Genomic DNA, 26,949 nt, shown 5'->3' with positions numbered 1-26,949 from the left:
CTGAAGGAAATCAGACTGTGCCATTCAAACTTTCTTAATGGCTCTAATTGGATTATTGTGCTCTAGAAATGAACAGCTTTTCTATGTTTATACAGTGGTTCCTGCAGTGTAGACAGATGCGAGTTCAAAACTTGTTTTCCAATTTATGGCTGTTTCATGCACTTTGAATCTAGAAACAGATGAAGTTTGTAGAGTGATGGAGCTTGTATTATGATTATTACATGTGGCACCTGGAACGGAAAACTTAAAAAAAGATAAAAGCAAAATCTTCCTGGCACTTGATATTGGTGGTGCAAAGTTAAGGTTCACAAAGCACATCGGCAGTGACTCATTTCAGTGAATCAGACTCACTGTAACTACTCAAACTTCATAATTCTTTTTCACACAGGGGGATTGTATTTAGGCACTTCCAAGTTAACCATGTGTTTTACCAAACATATTTCTATTTATCAATAAGCAATTAGGTTAATGTAAAGATACCTTGACCAACTTTTTATTAAGGTCTGAGATACACTGTTACCTTTTCCGTCATAAAAATGCCGTTATTTCAATGATGATTGATCCTTTGCAAAAAGAATTTCAATACCTATCAGCAAAATATTTGTGAACTTAGAGAGTAAATACTGTCACTTACCTAAAGATACTGAATTTTGAATATGGGAAATCAACCTGCAAAATACATTATTCCCACACTGAAATATTTTGACTCTTAACCGTTCAGTAACATTTCAGATTTCTCATTCTTTGTCAAGCACCTCTTTGGTTCCTTTACTGTCTCTCGGGGAGAACATGACTGTGGGAGTGATGTCTTGTTCTGGCGACCTCATTCTCATTCTCTCCAGTTGCATTTTATGCAGAGCCCTCTGCTAGCCTTGGAAAAGCTTTCCAGAGCTTCAGATCTTCCAAGTGGTAGAAATTTTTTCTGTTTTTTGTTATTGCTATTTGAGCATGATATTGCTGCCACAACAGAGTGTGAGTAGCTTTTGCAGGAATACAAGGAAGTTTTTTTCTCATATAAGTGGGCCACAGTAGAAGTAAAAGTTATCCTAAATGGTATTACTTGTTCTCTCTTTTTAGAACAGTGTTTTGCTGCTTTGGAAGTTTTTTTGCTTCTCAGTAAAGAGAGAGAGGCACTGGCACTGATACCTTTAGACAGTTATTAATGATCTTGGATTTCACAGTCAAATTGAGGAGCTCAATCCTTTGTTTTTTTATTGTTTGGAAGAAATATGGATGTGGTGTGAATCATATTGAGAAAAGTGGCTGAAGAACTTCAGTTTGAAAGTGTTTCCATCAGTGCATCTATTAAAATGTTGCTTTGTATTCTTAGTACTGATATATTGAAGGTAATAATGCTGCTATAATTTATTTTAAATGCAAACCTAATAGCACTTTGGAAAAATGTAAGAGCTAATAAAGTACTCTGTGTAACAATGCATTTTTTTTTACCTAATGCTTGTTTTAAAATGCCTACAACTTTTTTTGGCTTACATTAGTCATTGAGCAACTCTGTTTTTTAAAGAAGCTTGTAAAGGTGGTGCTATATTGAGAGTCTGATGTGTGTCTTTCTGATGCCTTGAAATATTTTAGGACTGGAACAGGCCATTTTTGTCTGTTGTTAGAATAACCTCTTTAAGCCAAGCTTTAGAACTCTTCATTCTATGTGCAAATCTTAAAACCTTGAATGATCATTAAAGATCACACTGTAAGGTATTGCTTAAAATCAAGATGACGCTGGTCTTGTTGAAAGTGAATTTCAAAATAATGTTTTACTAAAAGCTCTTATGCACCTAAATGGCTTTATAATTAATTCTGCTTTTAGGACTGGTGGTTTAAGGACTTTACTGATTGGAACAATGAGTTGTGAATTGAAGGGAAAACATGCTGTGGTGGGTGTTGGTAATAAATGAAGTGGTTGTGGAGTTTTTTTGTAGTGGTTACTTCCAATCTTGTCAAGTTGTGTACGATTTATTTATTGTGGAGAAAGTGAAGAAGAGCCCTTCTGATTTCTTAAAAAAAATATTATTGAATTATTGCTAGATAGGCCTCTGCACACATCCTGTAGTTGAAGTACAACTCTCTAAATTCTTGAGTGGGCAAGCAAAGGTGCTAAGACAATCTAAAAAATTCCTATGATAAATTTTTCTACAATAGTGTTGTGGATGTGTGTGGTGTTCTTTTGGGGTTCTTGGCAAAAATAGTGTAGGATTGTGTACTAATATAAATCAATAAACTTGTCTAAATCATTAGAATTGCTTCGAGAAAACCAGGTTAGGATGTGGCTTCTGTTGAAGCTGCAGTTTGTTTGTAACCAATATTTTTTTAGTAATGAGATGCTGACTAGCATTTGTGTCTCTAGAGAAGAAGAGGAACGTCTGAGAAATAAGATCCGAGCAGATCATGAAAAGGCTCTGGAAGAGGCTAAGGAGAAATTGAAGAAATCACGGGATGAGATTCAAGCTGAGATTCAGACAGAAAAGAACAAAGTAGTGCAAGAATTGAAAAAGAAAGACAGCAAGCCACTGCCCCCTGTTCCTTTACCAAACCTGATAGGGATACACAGCGGAGAACCAGCAGACCCGGATATCCGAGAGAGGAGGAACAAAATTAAAGAGGTAAAGATGATGATGATGATGTGGTTCTGCCTGTTCTTGTGTCTGACAGCAGTTATTTATATGGCATTTGGTTTCTGTGATTTATGTTAAGAAAGAAAAACAGATCTGCAAATCATGTAGTAAACTAAAAGTAGTAATGAGCATCAGCATTATTGTATGCTGTTTGAGTATTAATATTTCACTGGATAACAACTTAAAAATTATTTTAAGGAATTTCTTCAGCTTAGTGGTATGGATTCAAAGTGATTTTGTCATTAACACATGGAAGAGTAACAAGGGCATCTTTCAAGTAGGGCATGACTTTGTGAGTTTCCTTTCAAAGAATGGAATATCTTACTGTGTCACAGGATGATTTTAGATGTTAAAACATAAGATTGAATGTGAGGAAAGAGAAGACCTGCTGCTAATATTTGAAAATTACCAAATGATCGCATACTTTTCAAAATGCATTTTAAATGGGTTTTAAAAATTGAGTAAATTTAAATGGATTGAATGTGTTACAGGTAAGTGAGACAAACTAAGATCTTGCTTAGGCTTTTGATTCTGTAGCAACTTACACTATGGGAATTGCTGTTCCTCTCCACTACTGGTTGGCTGTGAGATTCATTGCCCCTTTTTGTCCTGGCAATGCCAATTTTCTATTACTATTGCCAGATGTTTCTCTGAGTCTGACCTTCTAACTCATATAGCAAAAACATTGTACAGCCTCCATTATTCTTTTTCTTCCCTGCACTCTGATGAGTTTTATACCAAAAAATTGATTGAGCGAAGCAATGCTTCACTAAAGGAATGCTTCAGGCCAGATGCAGACAAGCACTGACTTTGTTACTAAAGAATGTCCAGGACAATAGCACTTAGTATTTACATCAGATAAATTTACTTTTAAATTGCAATCTGAGTTCAGGTCACTTATAAAACCAAAAAGAAATCTGTCATTCACCTGTCCTCGTTGTAGGAAGTAGTTGTAGCTGAATTATGTGCCATTCTGTGGGTGGATCACCCATTCTGTAGGTAGACCACCCAAGCTGGAATTTTACTTTGAGTATTAATGATGGCTAGATGGAATCCACTCTTATAAAGTAATGAGCAGCTGGTTATTATATATGAGTGATGCAGTGTCGAGCTGTATTTGCTCCATATAGAGCCCTGGCACAATCTGGGTATCTGAAGTGGCAAATCCTTCTGTGAAAGTTGTGTCTGTTAGTGATTACTGCAGAAGTGCTTTTGCTAGGAAGTTGTGTCTGGAATATTGGACCTCCTTGACCCTGCTTGGTTAGGGCTGCTTCCCGAAGAACAAAATTGAAATGTGGATTTGAAAAGGCTCTACTAATTTGTTTGCAAACATTTTGAGTGAGAATATATAGAGCAGTTTGCTTTTCTAAATGTTTTTGTAGAGTGGACAGTGAACAGCATGGTTGTCAACACTTCTTGAGTTTTACTACAGATTACTGTAGCAAAATACCTTTGAGATGGATTTAATGCATAGAATAAAGTTGAGTTTACCAAGTAATGCAAAATTACAGAACACAACTAACAGTGAAGAACTATCTAGAAGAAATAATTAACCAAAGCTCTTATAGACCAAGTCTGGAATTGGAGGGGGGATTGAAAATTAGTATTTGCCTTTCTGAGGTTGTTTGGTCAGATTGTAGCTTGAGAGATTATAAACTCTAGGTTTAGTAGAGAATGGCAATTTTCATGGTCTCATGAAAAAGTAGTAAAATTTGGACCATTCTTGCTGATTTAAACCTGGAGGTATAGCAAAGTGTAAGGAATTCAGAGTAGTTTGTGAGTAAGAATCACCAGGTGGTGATCCTTAGCTGCAGTTGCCACACACCTCATGCTGTAAAAGGCTTACTTCTTTTTTTGATGATCAACCTACGTGTGAGTCACACTGACAAGCTGTTTTTCTATTGCATAACTTGTTGATGACTACTATTATGGTTTCTGAAGTGTAGCTTTTCATTACCAGACCATAGGTGTTTGTGGGACTATGTTTTAAGTGGGTAAGTCCTTCAGTTAGGATAATAATGCCTTTGTCTTGAGCAGTTTTCCCTTGAGCGCACACTGTGCTTGTTACAGCCCAGGATCACAGGAGCGTGAGTGCAAATTCTTTGTTGTATGAATTGCCTTCATTGACTCAGCCACGTTAGTACTGTAGCTACCAGGTGATCTCCAGAGTTCTTAATTTTAGTTTCATGCAGGGTAGGAGATTGTCACTTCTATAGCTAGATGTGTGAAGGCATAGAACACTGCAGTGGGAGGTCTGCTAGGGAGAATGGATAAGGAGTAATGCTCAGGAACCATTGATGAACAATGTGGCTGAGATTAAAACATATATTAATAGTGTCAAATGAACAATATTTTATCTGAAGCCTGTTTTTGACAGCATCCCATGTCTCAGAAAAGACAGCAGCGATTTCAGAGATGTGAAGTGCATTTTGAAATCCGTTCATCACTGAGGTCCTCCCTCACTGTTTTATGTAACCAGTGTGGACTAATACAAATAGTCTTTGGAGATAGAGACATAGCAGAAAAAAATGAACAAAGAAGACAATATCTAATGTAGGTCCACAACTGATGTATATGAAAAAAAAAATAAAATATATATATATAATTTTTGACATGTAAGACATTATGATTGCCTGAAAAATGGCCCAGGGAAACTACTGACTCTTTGGTGGCTGCATATCTGGCTTCAGAATTCCTGGTGTTCTCAAGAAAGCATTTGACCTGCTTTGGTTTATTGTGAATTGTCCTGATAAATTTTTGAGGAATTTCACTCTCAAAGAACAGCTTTAGACTGTTCAAATTCACAAAATTAATGATGTTATACAGCCTATTTCAGCTCCTATCAAATGGTGAAAAATTGTATAGAATTGGATGGAATGGTGGGGGCTGTTTGTAACACACATGAGTCTTTACATATGTGAGGAAGGCTGGAAAATTTTCAAATGAGGATCCAGTTTCTATTATTTTTGCAGAAAATATATTACCAGTTTTTCTTTCCAAATAGCAATTTGTTGAAGTCTGTTTTTTTTTAACATCTCTTTATAAGTGGTTTGGCAGTAGTTTAACATTTTAAAAAGACATATTTTGATTTTAGAAAAAAGTGCATATAAAAGTAAAAAAGAATTTCTGTAATGCTCTTAAGAGAGCTTTGCAAAACATTTGGAAACTTTATATAATAGGAATGTTTGCTGAGCACAGAGAGGGAAGTTTCTTAAGGTCAAGGAATACAACTGGGAGCAGAATCTGCATCTTACTGGGGGGTTTTTTGTGTGTCATTTGGTTCTGAAAATTATATATAGTGTTACATTGTATTCTCAAGTTTAGTTTACAAAATTGTATAATCTGTCTATATTCTACTAAGAAGCTATTATTTATTTCAATAAGGAGAATTTCTGAGTTGGCTGATTATTTTAGATGCACAGTGACAACTCTGAGAAATAAAGGTTTTCCACTTACTTACCATACATGCTTTATAGCACTTCTCTGGCATATTAGCTTGCTGTTCAGGCTTTGAGAAGATGCTGTGGTGTTTACTTAACTGGTACTTTAAGAACAAACACATTGAAAATTATTCTTGCTGTTACACTTTAGCTTTGTATTCATATTTTGGCTTTTTGTATTATGTAGAACAAAAATATTGAAAAGAGAATTTTTTTTAAAAGATTTTAAGTGCAGCTTGCACTGGAGCCAAGCACTGGAGCTGGCTGCCTACAGAGATTGTGGAGTCTCCCTCCTTGGTAATGACTGGGAGTGGACAGCTTGTTTAAAATTACCCTCCTTGAGTGGGGAGGTGGGACCAGATACCCTCCAGAGATCCCTTTCAACCTCAGCTATTCTCAAGTAAGATGATGTTTGTTGTCTCAGCCTGTCAGCTGGAAGACAGCTTCTCTGGAATGTTACATGAGGGCACATGGTAAACTTAACAGCTAAATAATAATGCTTCAGATTAAGGTTTCAGATAGATGGGAAATCTGAGTTCTCTGGAGCTTCTGTTCTATTACTTGTTCTTTGTTGTGATATGCAATCGTGTGATTACACAGTGCTAATTATAAATGCACTTTTTAAAAATCAAGCTGAAAGGAGGTGTGCTGTCCACAGAGGTAAGGTAGAGTTATGAAGTGACTGAAACTGCTGCCTGTACCATTCTTGCTTGTGCAGTTTAAAAGCTCTTATTTTTAATGAGATGGGAGGGCAAGGTGGAATCTTTCTGATAAGCTGTTCTCAACCCAGCAAAATTCTGGTTGTGTTCCTGTGTATCACACCTTTCTGGTTAAAAAAAAAAAAAAAAAGGTGGATGAGATATTTAAACAAAAGTTATTGTGAAGTGGACATCCAGGAACTAGAGGCGCCAGAGTTAAAGGTCATTGAATAATAGAATAGTTTGGGTTGGAAGGGACCTTTAAAGGTCATCCAGCACAACTTGAAGTTCGTTTGTGACATATGACACCTGTAGAAAGAGTTAAGTTTGGATGCTTTGCACAAGTGAGGAACAAGTCTGTCTGGGAAGCTGGGGATGTTCTGACTTGAGTTCTTTTGCCAGTGAACTTCCCCCATCACAACTTCCCACTTAACCTCTTTTAAAATTAGTTGTAATATATTGCCTGTTTGAAGAGAAGGTAGGAAGTTAATTTATTTAATATTAGTGGAGGCAATGTCAGAAGTATTTACAGATAAGTGCCAAGAAGAGAAGTGATTAAAATGTATTTTCATCCTGGTCTCTGGATGATACTCAAGAGGCTGCTAATACTGTTGAGGAGTAACAGGCTGTTTTATAAGCAGCAAAACTTATGATTTCCTATGGATTTTTGACCTATATTCCCTCATACTACCCTCTGCTGATCATGCACTTGTTGCTGTGAATATCCTCTTAGCTTCCTATTTGCCTGCATGAATTGCAGTGTGTTCTGTGCCTTCTTTAGAGCTACTGGTGTGCTAAATGCTGCCCCCCTGAATGAATAAAGGGTTGAATTATAACTGCATTTGTCTCAGTCAGGGTACCAATTTGTATCGGTCTGCTTTATCTAGCCACAGATATTTTTTCTTTTCCTCAACACAAAAAGTAGAGTATCTGGTTCCTCCAGCTCTTTAAAATCAAGTGTGAAATTAGAAAATGGATTAAAAGGCTACTGTAAATGCATGTGTCAAATGATGGATGTACAGACAGCAAGGTTGCATAAGCCTCATTCTTTTAAGAAATTGGGCTAAAAATAGAAAGTGTCCCTTCACCTGAGTTCTAATTTTTGTGCTTATTGAGGAAAGAGCTGTGTAGAAGAAAGAATTACTTAATCATCCAGAGATCTTTTCATCCTACCTAAATCCTCTTTTCATAGTTACTATTCATACAACTTTCAGAGCTAATCTCATTTATTGTTTCTCATTGCAGTGTTTCTGATCTAGCCAAATAGGCTGCCTTCTCTGACTGGAGGACTTTTTATCAATATCTAAAACCAATTTAGAACAATTTCATTACTGCTGACACTTTACAGTCTTTGTTTCCCTGGTCAAATTTACTTGGACTTCTAGTTGGTTGCAATACCAGTTTGTAATGATCCATGCCTGTGAAGGGTTTTGCATTGTATTTTGTAGCTCACTGCTCCTGACTTGCATTTCTTCAGTTATTTCCTGAAACTGAAGGACGTAATTATCATCACCCAACTTTTTCAGTATTTAAGGTAACACTCCCTGCAGTGTAAATGTTTATATAAAATCCATACACACACATTTTATATATGAGTGTGTGTGTGTGTGTATAAAAAGCTCTTTGCATTTACTCACGTGTATACACACACACATTGTTTATTAGTTGGTTTTGTTTGCGCACATTATTTGGATTCTCTATGTTCGGGGTTTTCCAGTGTAATCTGACAAGTTGAGAACAGATAAATTTGTTTTCAGTTAGTTTCACTGCACTCTTTTATAGCTTATCTTAATTTTACTGAATTAGTGCAATCTGTAAATTGAGGATAAAATCTTTTTGATTGAGCCTATGGGTAAACTAGTTTTCCATTTATATATTAGAATGAATATTGTTCAATTGGCACTTTGGCCAGTACAGGCATGTTAGGAGTGGCCCTGAAAAAGCTGTGCCCCAGCTTGTTGGAATGATTTTATAAAGAATTCATTTTACATTTGTTAAATCAATCATTTATGTCTGTGAGAAGCTTTGCATCTCGGTGTATTTATTTTGCTGGAATAGAAGAATGGAAATCAAATCCTAGTGTGCAGCTTCATTTGCAATATTTCTGCTGCAGATCCCGGATATGTTGATTTGATTTGTAACTTAAAATGCGCTACTCGTGAAGAATGCAAGTTTTTGTTGGAGGCTTTTTGTTTTAAAAATGAATCAATTTAGTCAAGTTGTAGAAATTACAGAATTCTCCAGCGCTTATGCAGTATTGGAAGCATGTTAAAAATTCAGGAAGGTGTTCATTATTAAGGATGGCTTTTTTCCAGACCATTGTGAGAAGAACCTGTCTTTCAACAGTGAATTAGCACATTTGCAGTATTTAAAACTCATAAATGCAAATTAAAATCAAAGAAATATAGAAATATTTCACTTAGCTGATATTATCAGCCAAACAAAAATGAGAAAAACTCCAGGTAAATTTTCTATCTTCACAACTGGGTAAATCAAAAGACTCCATGAAATCTAGTTGACCTTACTGCTATTTTTTTTTAAATTTGTATATTTTATGCCATTTATTCTTGTGAAACAGAAATGCTGGTAGCAAAAATAATGAATTACAGCTAGATTGAAGAGATGTCTGTTTTAAATTACACATGATCTATTATACAAGTGACAATAGGTGTGTTTTGAGCTACGGAGACTTTGATTGGAAAGCCAGAGCATGCTGTTGTGTTCTTGTTAGTCATCTTTACATAATTTCTCCTGTAGTCCCCTCTGTGTTTGCTGGAGCAGCTCCATAGGATATATGCCAATGTGTTTTTAACATGCAGTTTTCCTGATGGTGTTAGCTCTCAAGTATTGGTAGTAGTGATGATATTGATACACAGTCTGAGCTACTGGTAGTTGATGTGTAACCTCTCACAGTGCATTCCATTAAGTCAGAGACCATCTACATACAATACTGAGCTACCTGAAACTCCCTACAGTTCACTCTAATTAGTTCACTCTGAGATTTGGATTCCTGATTTGCATCGCTGGCATCTATTCTTATTTTCTGCTTTGTTACCAGAGGAATAGTGGCTAACAAGGCATCAGTTTTTGAAAGGGATTCAAGGAGAATCCAAAGCAACTGCAGAACCCTATGCCTGCTGAATGAACTGCAGATTACCAGAAACCAGAACAGGGAATAGAGTCACTGAGCATATAGATATGTGTGATGTCCTGCTCTATTCCAAAGCCATCGAAGATCCCCAGAAGAGCCAAGAAACATGTGAATAATGGAGAGATGGTTGGATACATAGTTTAAAAAAAAAAAATATTTGGCAAGGTTCACTGCTAATAGGTGTTGAACTAAGCAGCCAAGGGATGGAGGATAGTTTCTGTGTTTGCCTGGAAAACTGGTTAGAAGGCAGGAAATTGAGAGTGCGGATAAACAGTGCTGGAGGTCACAGAGGACATGTGCTGGGGATCCATGGTCTAAATTATACAAATGAATTATTTAGAGTTTGAAAATGGATGTGTAGTGGTATGACAGCTTTGCTGCCAGTGTGAAGAATTGCAGAAAAACCTTATGGGACTGAGTGATAATCTCTTTTTTATTTCTCAGCTAAATGTAAAATGATGCATATTGGGGCTGGAGATGGAGAGATTCCAACTTCATGCTAAGTATGAAAAGCTGTGAGGTGACTTAGTACACTTGAGAATGAGAAATTGTGTTTTTTATAGTTCCTTGGAAATGTCACTGTAGTGCTTAATGGCAGACAGTGAGCAGATATTCAGCATTTCAGAGAAGAGAACAGATGAGGTTCTTTACCTCAGCCTGTGAAGCTCAGGTGCCCCTGCATCTTGGAAGCTTCATGTAGTTCTAGTCTTTCAGCTTCAAAAAGGATAGGGTAGAACTGGCAGGGGTGCAGGGCTAAGCAGATGATGGCTAAGCTTAGACTGATGCCTAAAAGGACAAGACTGGAAGAAAGGAGCTATAGGAAACTCTCTCTCCTGGCTGATGTGCAGCTGTGGTTGTTTACAAAGTTGATCCAAGAGGCTCTACTTTTCTTAACAGTACAGCACCAATCAATCTTGTGAATACCATATTCTCTTGAAACTGTGATGATGCCCAAGGTCAAAAATACCTGCATCATGCTGAGTTAAAAATATTTGGCTTGCTTAACATTTTTGAGCAAGGTTCACTGCTGCAGTGAAGGTCTCCAGATTTAGGCTCTTTACATCTGCTGTTCCAGTTCTCACCAGTCTGAAGGATTTTCCTTTGTAATTTCATCAGGCATCTAAAGCTTCAAGTATTTAATGCCAGCAAAAAGAGTTTCCCACTTTGCCTCCATCTGATAAGTGGTTTTGTTTTATTAATGGATTTGTTACCAGATTTGACAGTAAAAGAAAACCTAGTGTTCTGTGTTAGGAACATATTCCAAACAGACTTTTTCAGTGACAATGTTTAAAAATGCATGACAGAGGCATGAACTGGTGCCTAAAATAATTTCTTTTGAGATAGAGTTCCCAGAAAATAAATGTATGAGTTTTCTAAGTTTCATCAAAAATCTGAGTATAAAAGGAAAAGATAATTTTTTAAATTAACATACAACAGTAGGAAAATTATTATTAATTTTTAATCTGCCAATTGAGCAGTAATTTTGTCAGCAAGTCCTTGGTTAATTTTAAAATAGAGTTTGAAGATGGTTTATATAAATCTCTCAAAATTGTATCCTTAATCAGAATACATTGCTTTGAAAGCAAAACCTATTTGCTGTCTGTTATGCATGTTCCTGATGGAATGGCAGGAACCAGTAAATACAGCAATTTGCCAGAAAATTGGTTCTTGTGCTTGTTTCTCAGGACTCCTACTTTGTCTGCTGGTTGCCTGTCCTGTTTTTAAGACTGGAAAGCAGTTTTTGAACCAATCCTTACCTTGAATTACCGTTTGTGACATGCTGGTGTAGTGGTAGAACTGCCTTACAACTCACTTTTCAATAATTGTAGCCTTCTTTTATTGTTTGTCAAAAGACATCATTGATACTCTGTCTTTATAAAACTTCTTTATAAAAAATCTGATTTCCCAGTGACTGTAGGAGATTAGATCCCACGAACATGTTCTAAAGTCAGCAAAACCAATTAGATAATGGTGTACCTAGAAAAGCAGTTTCATTTGGCATGTCCTGCTTCTTCCTTTTCTGTCTGTCTTGCAGCAGAGTCCAAATTAGTCTTTTTTGTAGAATTACCAAGTTGTATTTACAGCAGCATCTTGCTGGTTGTAATTTCCATTACATCCCATAAGAAACATTTTCAAGATTAGGATGCAGCAGACCAATACCCCATGAATGATGTTGCTTTCAAAAGCAAGATCTGTCATTAATGGTGTCAGTTAAAAGTCAAAACTGCTTGTTCTCTGGTGGCCAGATTGCAAGATGTGTATATGACATGCCCAAGTTCCAATCCTTTCCTGTGACAAGCTGCTATCAGGTATGGAAATTTCAGCTATGGAAATGTATGTCTTGTGGTTTTCACACTTACTGATCCATGCTTGTAATTTTCATTCTACTGAGCTTGAGGTACTTCTCTTGAGTTCTTTAAGGGCTGGGTACATTTGTTTTTTAAATAGTTTTACCTTCTTGCTATTATCTGTAGTGCTGATGTTCCAATCAGTTCTGAGACTTTCCTCTCCTCTTAAAGACAGAGCTTTGTTTTAGGAAAAGCCCGTCTATCCCTGCAGCTATTCTTCAGCATTTCCAATTTGCACTATGCAAACGCTGCTTAGCGTACCTGTAGAAATAATTTTGTTTTTTCAATCAAGAGTTCATGTTGTTTGTACTTTCTGAGCCAAAATGCCATCCTCAGTTAAATTTTGTAGCTGTCAGAGGCATCTGTCTTCTTGTGTCTCTCCAAAGCTTTTGTGTGCACAGCTGCTCTCAATGGTATAGATGTTCTGTCTACAGTATAACATGCTACCTGTTCTGGCAGTAACAGAAACCTCCATGTTGTTACAAGATCTCTTGGCATCTCATCCTTACAAAACTTAATAGTGTATGCAAGAGCTCTGGGGCTTCTCACTTGCGTGTGATGTGCAGCTCTCCACTAACATGATATCATGCAGTCTGTTTGCTTTGTGGTGGAGGAAAGCAGCGAGTTGAGTGCCCAAGTAATGGTCAGCGTTCATCTGGAAACAATCAGTTGGCTGCTTAGTGTCATAAATGATTCTTGAGGACTTAAAACACCATATTCTTAGTTTTTGGGGCAGGCAGAGAGGCAGGACAGGTGTGTTTGTGGTTACCAAAGTAGCTTAGTCTCCTCAAAATATAATTTCTTATCTCAGTCTTAGTTGATGCAGTCAACTAAGTCTCTTGTGTTGAAGAGACTTTCAGGTCTCACTAGTGTATTCTTAAGTTACTTCTGCATTAATTCATCCATCCATTGAAATGTACTCCTTTTCAGTTTCTATCTTAATAAAATTTTCTTAGGATAAATTATATATAGCGAAACGTGTCGTATGTATTCTGTTTTGGCCTTTGTAATTTGCATACTTTTTTTGGGTTTCTTCAGAATGAAATATTCTGTAATGAATTATGTACCTTCCCCCCCAGAAGTACAGCGAATTGGGACAGTGAAATATTCCACAATTAACATTCTGCTGTGAGGAAACAAGTTGTTCTTCTCCTGGACTTAGCTAGCTTTGGTGTGTTCTGGTATTTGCTATCAGAATGTTAATGGCTATTTGATTCTTCTTCATGAAATACTTATTTGGGACATCCAAAGATCTCAGAAACCCAGTTTCCCTTATGTGCAAGCCAGTTGGTTGGATCTGCCACGTCATGGTCACATGTTGTTTAGTTATCTCTCTGCTTTCAAACACAAGGAGTGCAGTGGTCTGCCTTTAGTTTTATCCTCTAGTTCTTTCTAAACCTTTAAGTCTGTTTTCCCAAGTAGAGTTTTTAGGACTGGCAGGCTGCAGGTTACAGCAGGACCCTTCACAGCGGCCTTGACTGTCCCCAGTCCTTAAGTCTACCCTGACTAGATAAAGCCTGAAGTAGCCCAGAGTGATCCCATAAGTGATTATGCTTTGAGCAGGAGGTTGAGCAGGAGAGGCATCCTGAGGTTCCTTCCCGTATGAATGATGCTGTGAGTCTCGATTTTATGTTACTAAATTAATGAACAATTTTATATGGAAGGTTATAGGTTTGTTCTGGATAACATTAGTGAGAGCTCTCTGAGGAACTTGTGTGCTTACTGCCTGTCCCAGGCTTTTATTGGATTTGTCTCACTGCAGTTTTCTTACCTGTCAAGAGAGGGTCCCTTTACCTGATTCATCTTGATGTTCAATAGCCATGAATTGGCCAGTTTGGTAAGTGCTGTGTAAACACTAAGGAGTTTGTGACTGCTAGGAAAATGGCTTTTCTCTCCTCTTTTAATGTATTTGCATCCTCTTTTTCTTACACTGCTAGTTCATGGCACTAAAAAAAGTTCTAGAGTATTATGGCCTAATCAGGTGTCAAAATCAGTGCAAATACTAAAAGCAACATGTGAGTTGACTTTGAATGACAAAAGGAGTGGGACTTTGACATCTTGAGAGGGGCAGCTGTGCTTAGGTTGATGCCAGTTTAACACAGAAGTGCTCCCCGGCTTCTTGGGCCTGTGGAGGGTTCAAATTTATTGTCTAGGCATGACTTAACAGGGCCATGGGAAATTTGGAGGCAGCTTACATTAAAAGGAATTATGACTTTGTAGTTTGGATAGGGGTCTCTTGATGGTTGTAGGGGGAACAGAAACTTTGTTTTCCATGTCTCAGCAGGCAGTTTAGATGCAGTTTGAAAGATGCTGACTTCCACTCAATCTTGAATGTGGTGGGAGGAGGAATCTGAGAGGTAGTAAGAGGAGAGTTGTGAGGTAGTGCTGGTAAGGCAGCTGGCTGCATCTAATTTTTTAGCTAGCATCTGCTTGTTCCTTCACATTTTCTGTGAGTATGGTGGCTGTCTGATTAAAATAAGAAAATTACAGTCATGTAAATCGTAGTGAAAACAGATTGCCTTGCCTCAGTTTCTTAAAGGGTTAGTATTGTTCTGTTAGTTACATTCACATAGTTTTTCCTCTTAGAAAGCATTTATCAGACTTGTGAAAATCATGATTTTAAGTCCTATGCATTTTCTTGGATGTTTTGTTTATATTAACACTATTTTAATACCATTTAAAAAAATGAAATATAAAATAAAATATGTAAAATGTTGTGGTTATAGACACATGGCTGTTCTAAAGGTTTCTTCTTACTGTTCTTGTGTCTGGGGCAGTCAATGCCTTTTGATATCTAATTTTTTCCTCTTACTTTCTTTTACCTGTTTGTTTACTAATAATATTAATTTATTTAAAACTGCATTCACCTTGCAATTTGGTGGCTGCTGAATTTCCAACAAGTAAGGAGTTTTAAGGGTTTTAGCAAATTCATGAAAACATTGCTTAGTGGCTCATGTGCACAACTAGTCAGCGAGACCTTTTGGGTTTTTAGATGCAATTTTTTTACTAGGTGGTGGAAATATCTATTAAAAAGCTAAATGTTTTGTGTAGTAAATGTTAATAACATTATACTGCTTTGTTCATTATGCTTTCTAAAAAGCAAAGCTTTTGGCATTTCTTTTGGTAGAGGCTATATGATGGTACATCTTTGTCAAGTAGGTGTTGCTAATGAGAAATCTGTTATGCCTTTTGTAAAATTGTTGATTCCTATTTGGAGGTACCAGTGTAAATGAATCCTTTTTATGCTTCAGGTATCAGTAGATATATTTTTCTTTTAGTTAGCATCTTAAGACATTAGCCAGTGTTTTAAAGCAATTTCTTACACTTAAATGCATTCCTTATGCTTACGTTCTCAAATGTCTGTGCATATATTGAAGGAAAAGAAAGAACAAGAAAACAACCTAATGCAGAGCATTAGGATCTGTCGCTCAAGTCAAATAGGCCTGAAATTTTTTCCAAATTTATTCATGCTGTAAAATCTGATTTTTGTAACAGAAGCAGTGGCAAAATAATTAGTCACTGTGCTGGGATGCTTGTGAAAGATGAAATCTCAAATAAGGAGTAAAATGTTGTATTCATAGAGAGTAGTTTTACAATGTAATCAAATCCTATTTTTTTCCTGTTTCTTAGATGATGAAGCATGCCTGGGACAATTATAGGCAATATGGATGGGGACATAATGAGCTCAAACCAATTGCCCGGAAAGGACATTCCACCAACATATTTGGTAGGCTATATTTTCTGGTTTGTTTGTGATTTTTTTTTTTTTTAATATTTCTGTCCATGTGTCTTCTTTGGAAGTCTTCCCGAACTTTCTAGCAAACTCTGTTTTAATAAAGAATCTTTCAAAGTGTGATTGACAGAAATGTATTATTTCAGTGGTATTTCATTGAATTACTTTATTGATCTATCTTTTTGGGAGTAGTATGTTCTTATTATTGCAGAGACTAAGCTGTGTCTATTTACACTGATGCTTTGTGTGCATATGTACATATATAAATGAAAGTCCTGATGCAGTGATGGTTATTTTTTGGCTATATTTTGAGATGCAATGAATATAAATGTGTTGGGTTGTTTTGTTTTTGTTTTTTTTTTTTTTAACCCACCTCATATTGTCTAGATCTTTGTGTTTAGGTCCATGAGAAGCATGGAAGAGTTTGAGTTGGAGGGAACCTTTTAAAGATGATCTAGTCCAACCCCTCTGCCACGGGCTGGGACCTTCCATGAGACCAGGTTGCTCAGAGCCCCATGCAGCCCGGTTCTGAGCATTGCCACCCACAGCTTCTCTGGGCAGCCTGTGCCAGTGCCTCACCAGTGGTGCTTAGCACAGTGCAAGGAGAGAGTGAGCTGAGTGCCACACTGGAGCAAAAGGCTGCTTCCACGGCAGAAGGGCATTTCTTAGGTACCAGGGCAGCATTGTGTAGCACTCTTAGATACTTTGTTATCTTGTACATAGGCACTGCCATAAATTTCGCTGAGAAAATCTCTTCTGCACCTCACTGTGATTTAGTTTTATGTTATGATTAATTGATGGTTTTCCTTTATGTTTTTTATGGCTGATGAAACTGGATTTGACAGGGAAAAATCTTTAATGTACACCTCTATGATCATGTAGTCTTTGCTACTTGCAAATCTGTTGCTTAATTTGCCATGTGTAATTCTAGATTAGCCTTGGTTTGTAACCCAGACTCTATGAAGTAAGTTTTTTTCCTTCATGTGGCAGAAAGACATTTTTATGATGTTTGTTTTTAATGTAACTGACACGATATTTTGAAGCAGTTACAAATTGCAATTTCACTGTAGTATTTTTTTTTCTATTCCTCCTCTGCTTACTTCTAACATGTCTGCTAATGAGTCTGGAGGATTTCTGCTTTTTTTCTTGGAATGATTATTCTTTGGAGAGCTTATTTTTAAAATTTTGGCATTGCTTTCTGAAAGAAATTGCAGGCCTTGTCCATGCTAAAGTTTCTGCTCCTCTTGTTCCAGCTAACTCTAGCAGCCAATGCTCTACATGTTTGTCCTTTTAAAATCCAGATGCTATTTTGTGCCATTTAGTTTTTAGCCAAATCATGTCATGATTGCTGTATTCAAGGCTGTTTCATATGAAAAACTTTTCTGAAACACATAATCTTCAGCATATATCAAGTCTAAAATAGAATCAGCTATTGTTCATTTGGTGGATGGTTGATGGGGGAGATGTGTGCGGAAATAGGTCTTTGTCAAGGACTGTCTTAGGCTGTATTGTTATTCCAAGCTCTTTACCAATCTCTATTACCCCTATTGACACAATTCCCAGCAGTATTTGCCTTTATAGCAGGGTTGCTTAATTTTTTTTGAAGCCTCATGCTAGTTTTAATAAAAAGATGCTCAGCAAAATCTGTTTTTATTATTCATCTCAAAGATGATTTGATCCAAACTATTTTCAGCCATTACTGCAATCTACTGTGCTTCCATTTCAATTCCTAGCACGTCTATGAGATCCTGCAAGGAGATGGTATCGCTGGTTGAATGAAAGGCAGCCCTTTGCATGAATCTTTGGGAAATCAGGTTTGCTGATAACTCCCAAGTGAGGTTAAACACGATTCAATTTGGAAGACAAATAAGTCATTAGTCTTCCCCGTTGGACTCCACTTTTGTCTAAAGCAGTGTATATCTATATCTGTGCCAAGGAGAACACAACTGTTTCTAACATTGCAAGATCTAGCAGGTTTCAGTCTGGGGTCAGAGAAGGGCAGAGGAGCTGGCCTTCTCTGCTCTTAAATCTTACTTTTAAGTAATTTAAAATATAAAGAAGGATAAGCTTTATAAACTTTAAAGCAAGATGCTCTATGCCTTGCTGAAGCATGCCAACAAGGATGTTTATGGGCTTCCTCAATTATTAGTTGACTTTTATGACAAAACGTGGTAGGTTGCTTTAGTTGGCCTGCAGCAAGAAACTCTTGCCAGTCTTTTTGAGATGTCTGACTGTAAATTGTAAAGGAGAGTCTGCTAAAAATACTGTCTTTCAAACTGTGTAGTTGGGCAGTATCTTGAGCAGCACCTCTTCCACAGCTGGGTCACAGCATTGGTAGTATGGTACTGCTTTGAGAAAGTATGACTGGGAGTGGGTGAGCTTTTAAAGATATTTACATTTAGATGATATATGAAACAAACCTTAATAGGTTCTCTCTTGGTGAAATGGGGTGATAACTGCTTTTGAAAAGGCTGGCATTTATTCCTATCCTGTAAAATGAAATATAAAAGTCAAGGAGAAGGTGCAGCAGAGAGGTGTAAATTTTCTTTCCAGTTTAGATTTTTATTTGCAGCTCTGCTGAAGGTTGTAGCAGCTAAGCTAAGAAAGAAAAGTTGGCCTTTTTTGTTGGACTGCTTAAATTGGTGAAAAAATTTGATGGCAGCTGCAGGGTCTTGTTGCAGAGGGGGTTTGTGTAGGATCCTGGTCAAGTTCTCATTAGAACACAAAGGGTAAAGAGGCTGATTATGAAAATGATGCATGTAAGATAATGAGCAAGCACAGCAAACACTGAGCTTGCTTCAGGAGGTTTTGTGAGTTTAGCATGAACCAGATCAGTTGATGGTATTGTTGGATTCTCTCCCTGTAATGCAATCTGATTGGATTTGCTTTTGAGAATGAGAGTAACCACCTGAAACATGCTGTTTGAAGATTATTTGTCTCTGTTTGATGTAGGTGAACATCTCCTGAAAACACAAACAAAATTATTCAGTCCGGATATGCTTCAGAGTTTTAAACTGTATGTGTTTGTATCCGGTATAATATGAACTAATTACCATAGCATAAGCTGTAAGGATACTTTATTGTGAGTTAAATTGAGTAGTTAGTACTAGTTAGTTTGCATCAGTCTTCAATCTGTGTTTTTCTAAAATATGTTTATTTGAGAACCTGAACTACTATAAGGAACAATATAAAGAAAATATACAATGCTTGGGCAAATTGGAGCACTGTCCTCATCAAAACTAGAAATTGTGGACTGTCATCTAACCTGATGCTTTCTGAAATAAGAGTTCTGACATTAATAAAGAGTTCTGACGCACATAAAGTGAAGATGTGCAATTTGTCAAGTAATAAGTACATGGCAAGTACTGATACAATTCTTGCAAAATTGAAAACTTCCAGTATTACTAGCAATGCACTTCTAAACCTTGCATTTGGATGTGTTCTGTCTAGAGATGAGTTGCTTTATATGAAGATGGCCTGGTAATGCACATAATCCATAGACAGTTATATGTCTAGATGTGTTTTGAAGGGTGTGGAAAGATTTTAATAGTGATGAAAAGTTTTAAAAGTTTAGAATTTGTGGATGCTTGTATATACACATGCCTATTCTCATGCCCAAAGATTTAATGAAGTCATTATTTTGTATTTTGTCACACTAGAGCTGTCTCATGCATTGACAGTGCTTTCATGTCTCTCCTGTTCTTTCACCTCACATGCCATGCAAACAGTCAATTTACCCTGAGCTGCCTGCCAGCTCTCTCTTGGGATCCTGTCTTCTAAGAGAGAATTGTCAGTGAAGTCACATTGTGATTGCATTTGTGGTACCTGGTAGAGCCCCGAGGCTGCAATGCAGTGCCTTATCTCTTCCTTAAAGCTTGACCAAATAAAGCTGTCCTCTCTTTTATGAGGGATTTTTTTGTCTGGCATTTTAAGTGTCATTGGTGAGCGAGATACGTCCAAGGGAATAACTCAAGGATTCAGGTGGGGAAGCTCATGTGTTGAATATTCCTTGATATACCAGTGGACTACTTGGTTTGTACCACATCATTGAGCATGTCCAGCCTCAGCCTTTTGCTGCCAGTGCCACTGATGCACACCGGTTACTCGGGCGAAAGTTGCTGAGGTGACTGCCCGGTGCCGCAGCAGCGTAGGAAGCTGCTGCAGCAGCTCCTCGTGTTGCTAAGCAATGGAGATCTGACAGTGCATTTCTCCCTGTGCCGGGGAGCAGGAGCAGCAGAACTCCCAAAGAAAATGCATCTGTCACACTGCAAGGATGGGAGGCTGTGGCAAGGAGGAGATGAGTCAGGCACAGGAGCCTGCTTTTCCAATGCCTTTGACAAGTACAGTACAGCCTGGGAGAGCAATGTGATTTCTTTGTCCACTTTGTGGTTCCTGAAGTGAGGGGTGGAATATTTCTTCTAAGCACTAAAAGAAAACACCATAACAGAGTTTTTATTATTACTTACCCTTGGAAATATTCTTTAATTTATAAGACATTTTTGTTATCTGTCCTTGTGGCAGTTACTGGGCTGCCTGAGCTGCTCTGGCATTATCATCTGCTGTCACCTGATTAGTTGTAATTTACTTTTGAAGTTCATATTAATTGTCAAGGGTGTCTGATTTAGTAAGCCTTTTGTATTTTCTGGTTTGTTTGTTTGGTTTTTAGCTGGCAAAATACTTGTTTATAAACAGTATGGAGACAAACACTTTTACTGGAAAGAAAATAGGTTATACACTTTAAAGACTGTGGAACGACCTTTTAAAAACATGGTGGAAAACTTCTCATGTCTTCTCACTGTAAAATCCTAATAAAAAGACAGATGGAAATCACAGCTTCTGCTCAACATCCTTTTTCTGTGCATGTGTTCAGCCTCTGAATCCATGTAGAGGATAAACGGGCACAAAAAGGGAATATGAGGTGTATATGTAAACAAAAATGTTCTTGACTATATGTTATCTTGATAAACAAAAGCCTCCTTAGTGAGCAGTAGTCCTTATCTTTTAACTGTACATGCACAAGTAATGTAGTCATTATTGCCTTTTTCTGTGGCAAATGGAAAGGGAAAGAAAATCCATTCTTCCTAACTAGGGAAGAGAGGTAATTTCACAATGCAAATTTCAGCCTAATCTCTGTACTTCAGGTTCAAGTCAATTTTAAAATAAATGGAAATGGCCTTAAGACAGGCCTGTGCATCTGTGTCCTCTGCAAACTCCATAATGAGTGATTACAGCAAGATAATGTTGAATATTATAAGTACATTGAATGTGTATTTTTTGACCAGTAAGACGAACTTTGAAAAGATAAAATTTTGAGAAAGAGCATAACTCTTGAGCTGCTGGCTTTATTTGAAACTAGAACCGTGTTCTAATATCAGAAGAAAAGTTCCTTTAGGTCAGATGACAGATCAAACATGATTGTTAATCAGTGTTCAAAAATTGCTCACAGCAGGTACCTAGGGAAGACATGTAAGAGCAGGAAAAGCTCATAGTGAGCTTGTCTCAGAGTACTCCACAGCCTTACAGAAGTTTGTATAGTGCTAGTGTTTCTGTGGTCAGAGGCAGCAAGTTTTATTTAATCACTTCTAGTTGATTTTTCCTTGATTTTGTCCAAACTGCTTTGGAGTCTGGCCAACCTTAAGAGCAACATAACCCACTATGAGTGGTTCCATAGTTTGATTTGATATTGTGTAGAAAACATTTTGTTTTGAAGGCTGCTCGCTGTCCTGGATTACTGCTTTTGGTGTTGGAAAAAAGAAATAAATCCATTATTCATCTCTTGCTTGCCGTTCATGGGTTTGTAGAACTGCATATGCCTTCAGTAGTGCCCCTGTCCTGCATGGAGGGTTTTAGCCTGTAAACTCATTTATCTTACTTACATTTTTCATACCTAATATGTTGTTATTTTCTTTCTTTGTATATTTTCAAGGCAGTGGTTTTGGGGTCTTTTTTGGTCTTTGAGACGAAGGCTAAAACTTTGCTCCATTTTCTGTTTTGTCTGCTGTTCCTCTCCTAATAATGATAGTCTCTGTCTTTTAGGCTCCTTCTTGAGTCTACAAACACAGTACAGGGTAGCATTTCTCCAATAACATTCCTTTTGGAAATCCTCACCACTGTACCCTATGATTTATGCTAATGTTATAAATATTTTTAGTTATTTCATATTTAAGCTTTTGTCCAACCTAATCATTTCAGTAGGATCCCACTGGTGATTTTACCTCACACTGATGGCTGTTTACACTTATCCCATTTCCTATCTTTTAAACCGTTATTCATCTGCACGAGAACAATTTTCTTTTACTGTGTGGCAGGTCAGTTTTCTCAGAGATTTTGTTAAGGGATGGTCTCACATCCCTTCTGTGTATGTTCTCTGCCGATATGCAAGTTCACTTCTTAAAAAGACTTTAACATTGATGCTAAGACAACACATCCCTCTACAAAATTTCTGACTTTTCCCTCTTTTATCTCATTTAAAGCTGTTTTCTGATTGATGCTGCCAATTGGGCAAATAGTGATTTGTTAACACTGTTTTGCTTCACTGCAATGTGTATCGTGCTTATTCAGAATATAGTTGTTCTCTGAAACTTGCAAATTTGTGCAGACAGGATACAATCTGTCTGTATGTTCCTTCTTAAGTGTTTTACAGTACTGGTGCTGTAGATAAAAACAACTGCTTAGTAAGAATGTTTTTTGAATGTCACTGATATTTCATCAAACTGTCAAAAGTGTGCCTATGCATATCAGGAAAACAGGAAAATTCACCACAAGCAGCTGTTGTCTTGTTCTTTTTAATAATACAATATTCTTACTGAATTCTTCTCACACAGTTTGTATTAGTTCGTGTACAACATAATTAGGGCAGTTGTACTCAGTGACTTCTTTAAGTGTCTGAATCAATTACGTTAAATCCTATTCAGAAGATTGAAAATTCTGCTTTAATGAGAAAATACCACAAAACAAACAACAGATGCACAAATGCAAAGTGAAATTAGATAAACACACCTCACCTACACACACATAGGATAGTGAGGTAAACATCTGCATGAAATGGCAATGAAAAAATTATTCATGCTAGAGTTTAGGGCTGAGGCTCAGAATTTTGATTCTTCCCAATAGCATTCTCTTCTGTTCTTCTCTTATAAATCAGATGGTTTGCTCTGAGGAAAAAAAAAATTGTTTCTTGTTGGAAATCTTTGGACTTAATGTTTATTTTGAATTGTGAATTATTTAGGTTGTGGGAATGCTTGAATTTAAATCATGAATTTAAACTTTTTTCCTACCTTTTGGAATTGAGCGCAGAGGGTATAATAAGGAAATGAAGATAAGGCCATGCAGCCTTGTTTTGAACAGGCATGACAGCTGAGTAAGAATTAGCATTCTGAGCTCTAAACCTAAATCTGCTGAGGACAACTCCATGGGCATGTGTACAGTGAGGGAGTCAGGTGTGGGTGTGCTTTGCTGTCATCTGAAGCCAGAGGATGCACCAGGCAGCTGGAATTCAGGAACAGCTCAATCACGTGAGTGGAGCACTGTGCTTGTGCCTGATACACTGCTACTGTTCACTCAAGTTTTGCACCCATCTGGTGAAGTTCTATGGCTATCCCACTGGAAATCTGCTCCTCTTATGCTGTCCCAAAGAAAATTTAGGACGTGGCTTCGACCAAAGTGTGTGGAAGTGGCCCAAATATAAAGATAGAAAAGCCTGTGTGCCATGATGGCTCTTAGGTGTTGTTTTTTTGATATGTGTTTTCCTACTGCCTAGCTGACAAAGTAATTTAGCTTACAATTATCTGTGAGAGATTGTTATCTTGTCATGGAAGACCTGTACTTGGCTTGCTTCATATAAAGTCACACAACTATACTCAAGTCCAGATAACATCTTGTTCTCTTATTTACTCTCAAATATTAGTCTTGCTTTGCTTGCCGTGGTGTTTAACTGATTGCTGCTAGTGTTTAGGCTCTTCATACTTCCAGGCCATCATCCACAGATACTTTTCCCTTCAGTTTTCCACTTCCTGTTTTCTTAAAATGGGCTTACTTCAGATCTATATTTTTGATTAGTTTTGATTGACTGCTTTGTGTATACAGCAGATTTGCTGTCACTATTCACTTTTCACATGTTATTCTTGCTTTCTTTCTGATGTGCTTCCATGGCCTCTTTTGTACTCAATGCCATCTTCTCTCCCTCTTTCCTTTCCTACTCTGAAATTCATCCTAACCTTCTCCTGACATTGTGGCTTTCAGTTATCACCAGGTCTTAACCTTCCACTAACTCATATTATAGTTCCAACATTAATCTTTATTATGGTCTGCACACAGTCTTCCTCCTGTATACAGTAATAGAGTTTGGTCTTGGTGCTTTAAAAATAAGAGAACAAAAAATATGGAGGAAATTGGATAGAAATGTAGAAAATTGAAATGGTCTGAGGATATTCAGTCTTTGTACTAGGGGGGACTGCATTCAGCTCTTGCTTGCATGAATTTTGAATTAATTTGAAGGGCCATGTAAGATTTAGGGAGCAAAGTAAATCAATCAGCTGAAGAGCAGTCAAGAGGAAGGTTTATTGCCATGTAGATTTTTAGACAAAGTTTTAAAATTCGAGTCTTAAGAGCATGGGTATTCAGGCAGCAGTTTGTTGATTATTAACAAATACCAGCAGGTCCAGTTTTTAATAGGTTCAAAGTCTAGCATACAATTCCGTGTTCTACTCCCATGACTTCCTCAGTTATGAAATTAAGGAAAGCATTAAAATTGATCATTTAATGTTATTTATATGTTGAAGTACTCTATTGTCTGATACAAAACATTAAGACCTCCTTTTCATGTTGTCTATTATCAGCAATTTAACAGAACTAAGCAATCAACATGCTTATTTTTTTGTTCTGCTTTTTTAATTAGTCTAAAATGTTAAAGGCAATTGGTTTCTTCATGGATACTTACAGGCTTATTCATTGCATTTTATGACTGAGCTGAAATCATACACTGCAGTTTTGTATGAAATGTGTAGTTTCATTGACTAATTTTGAGGCACTTGTTTTCTCAGTGAAATTAAACTCTCTTGTTCAAAAGTTTAATTAATTTTCTTAAACGTTATCTTGTTCCTCGTGAGTCATTAAGATATTTTGCAAGTGGTATGCTTCAGCAGTGGCAGCTTTATTGCCAGACTCTCATTAGAGATACAGAAAATTGTTGATAATTGTTTGCTTTTAATTTTCATGTTACATATTTTCATACTATGTCTCTAATTGTCTGTCACATCAAGAATTTCTGTTGCTACAATCTAAAAACTTGAATTATTTAAATCTTTTGGACTAGAAATTGGTGTATTTTCTAATATATAGTGCAGTCTTGCCCAGTATGTATTTTTCAGCCATTATGAATCTGGGCAGACAGGAATAACAATAACAAGAATATTTATTTTCCTTAAGATTGTAATAACTCTGTATTGAATGTCAGGCTGAGTTTATCAAGGAAGCATTTTCACTCAGAGTCTGGGAATTAAAATAACTGCCTATGTGAAAAATAACTAAACTTTTACCTTCAGAGTGTAACACTTCAGAGTCTTGAGAGAGTATATATTTCTCCTTGGGGAGGCTTTACATCTCCTCTTTTGTTTCTGGAACCACTATGGTGGAAAGGGGAGGATCTGCTTTATGCTTGTGTACACCCCAATGGTTGGGTTGCTCTGTCAGTAGTGCTGGATGAGTCTGAAGCTGAGGTTGCCTGCTTAGTGGAGATTTATCTTAGAAATTATGGTAAATTACCCCTTGAGGCTTTGGTCCTCTTACATTCCTTTTGCAAGCTGATCCTGCCTCCATCCCCAAGTAGCTTCACCACCAATCAAGCATGTTCTGCACCAGTAGGAGTAGGTTCAGCTTCCACTGAGTGATGTCTGTCCAGGGCCCTGCAAAAAAAAAAAAAATCAGATATGAGACAGGCTGAGACCAATAGTATTTCTGGCACTATTTCTGTTTGTATCTTATCTGTCAGTCAATATGACCATCCCATTGGCCATGGGAAGTTGTTTTGAGAATGAAAGCTATTTTCTTGCATCTATATCTCTAGCATTTGCATATAACTAACTATGGATTCCAGCTTTTTATTGCTTAGGAAGATAAGTCTGCTTTCTAGAGTATAAAATAATTTATTTTGATTGCAGGGATGTCTTAACACAGAGATACTTGCTCTTTGTGTGGTGTAGAGACACTTGTCTTCAGTAATTGCCCAAATGCTTTTAGTGTATCTAACTTCTTGTTCCTCCTCAGTCTTGCAATTTCCCTTAGCTTTCTTCAAAATGTAGCTGCTGCTGATGTCTGCAGGCTATCCTTGCCAAAGAGAATAAGAGTCTTTATTACTGTTATTTATTCCTGTGTGATTTTGTCACTGGTTTAGGAAATATGAAAACCCTACCTTGATTGTAAATGGACTGATGAGCATCCTGCTTTTGGGCGTGTCATCTGCTGTCTTTTCTGAGGAAAAATAAAATGCTTCCTTCTCAGTTACTGCTTGAGGCAGAAGAGTAGGAATGGTTACATGCATCTATTTATATGACTTCTTTGTATTTATATGATTTCTTTGGAAGCAGAGTGGCCTTGGTAGTTTTACACTTAGGCTGGTTTCCTTGACTTCATAGGAGCAGCGTACATTTTGGTAATGAGAGATCCATTTGAGTAGGCTGGATTTCCTTCAGGTTTGTTACTCCTCTAGCAAGTCTCTGGGTAAGTGCCAAGTGTGTTGTAAGACACTCACACACTTGTGGTACAGGGGTGTTGGAGCACAGGCATAGGGAGAAAGGCTAAGAAGGAAATTCTCTCTCCAACTTTATGCCTTCCCCTGGCTTATTCACTGTGGGGATTCAGGGGGGGCAGGAAAGAGAAAGCCTTGATGCTGTGCAAGCACTGCTCAGCAATAGTCAAAATTCTCATGTGTTTCCAACACTGGTTTAGTCACACAT

General features: G+C 37.2%; 1 protein-coding gene across 1 annotated transcript in view; it reads left to right on the top strand.

The window, feature by feature from the left end:
- The window catches only part of MAN1A2 (mannosidase alpha class 1A member 2), a 132,760-nt gene that overhangs the window by 27,322 nt on the left and 78,489 nt on the right, over positions 1-26,949 (top strand). The window contains exons 2-3 of the mRNA XM_058824745.1: positions 2,360-2,615; positions 15,895-15,991. Of these exons, the coding sequence (XP_058680728.1) occupies positions 2,360-2,615; positions 15,895-15,991 (353 nt within the window). The remainder of the gene's footprint in view (positions 1-2,359; positions 2,616-15,894; positions 15,992-26,949) is intronic.

This window comes from Ammospiza caudacuta, chromosome 2, assembly GCF_027887145.1.
Source record: "Ammospiza caudacuta isolate bAmmCau1 chromosome 2, bAmmCau1.pri, whole genome shotgun sequence".
Classification (NCBI taxonomy): domain Eukaryota; kingdom Metazoa; phylum Chordata; class Aves; order Passeriformes; family Passerellidae; genus Ammospiza; species Ammospiza caudacuta.
The sequence above is the reverse complement of the archived record's forward strand: the minus strand, read 5'-3'. Positions and strand labels throughout refer to the sequence as shown.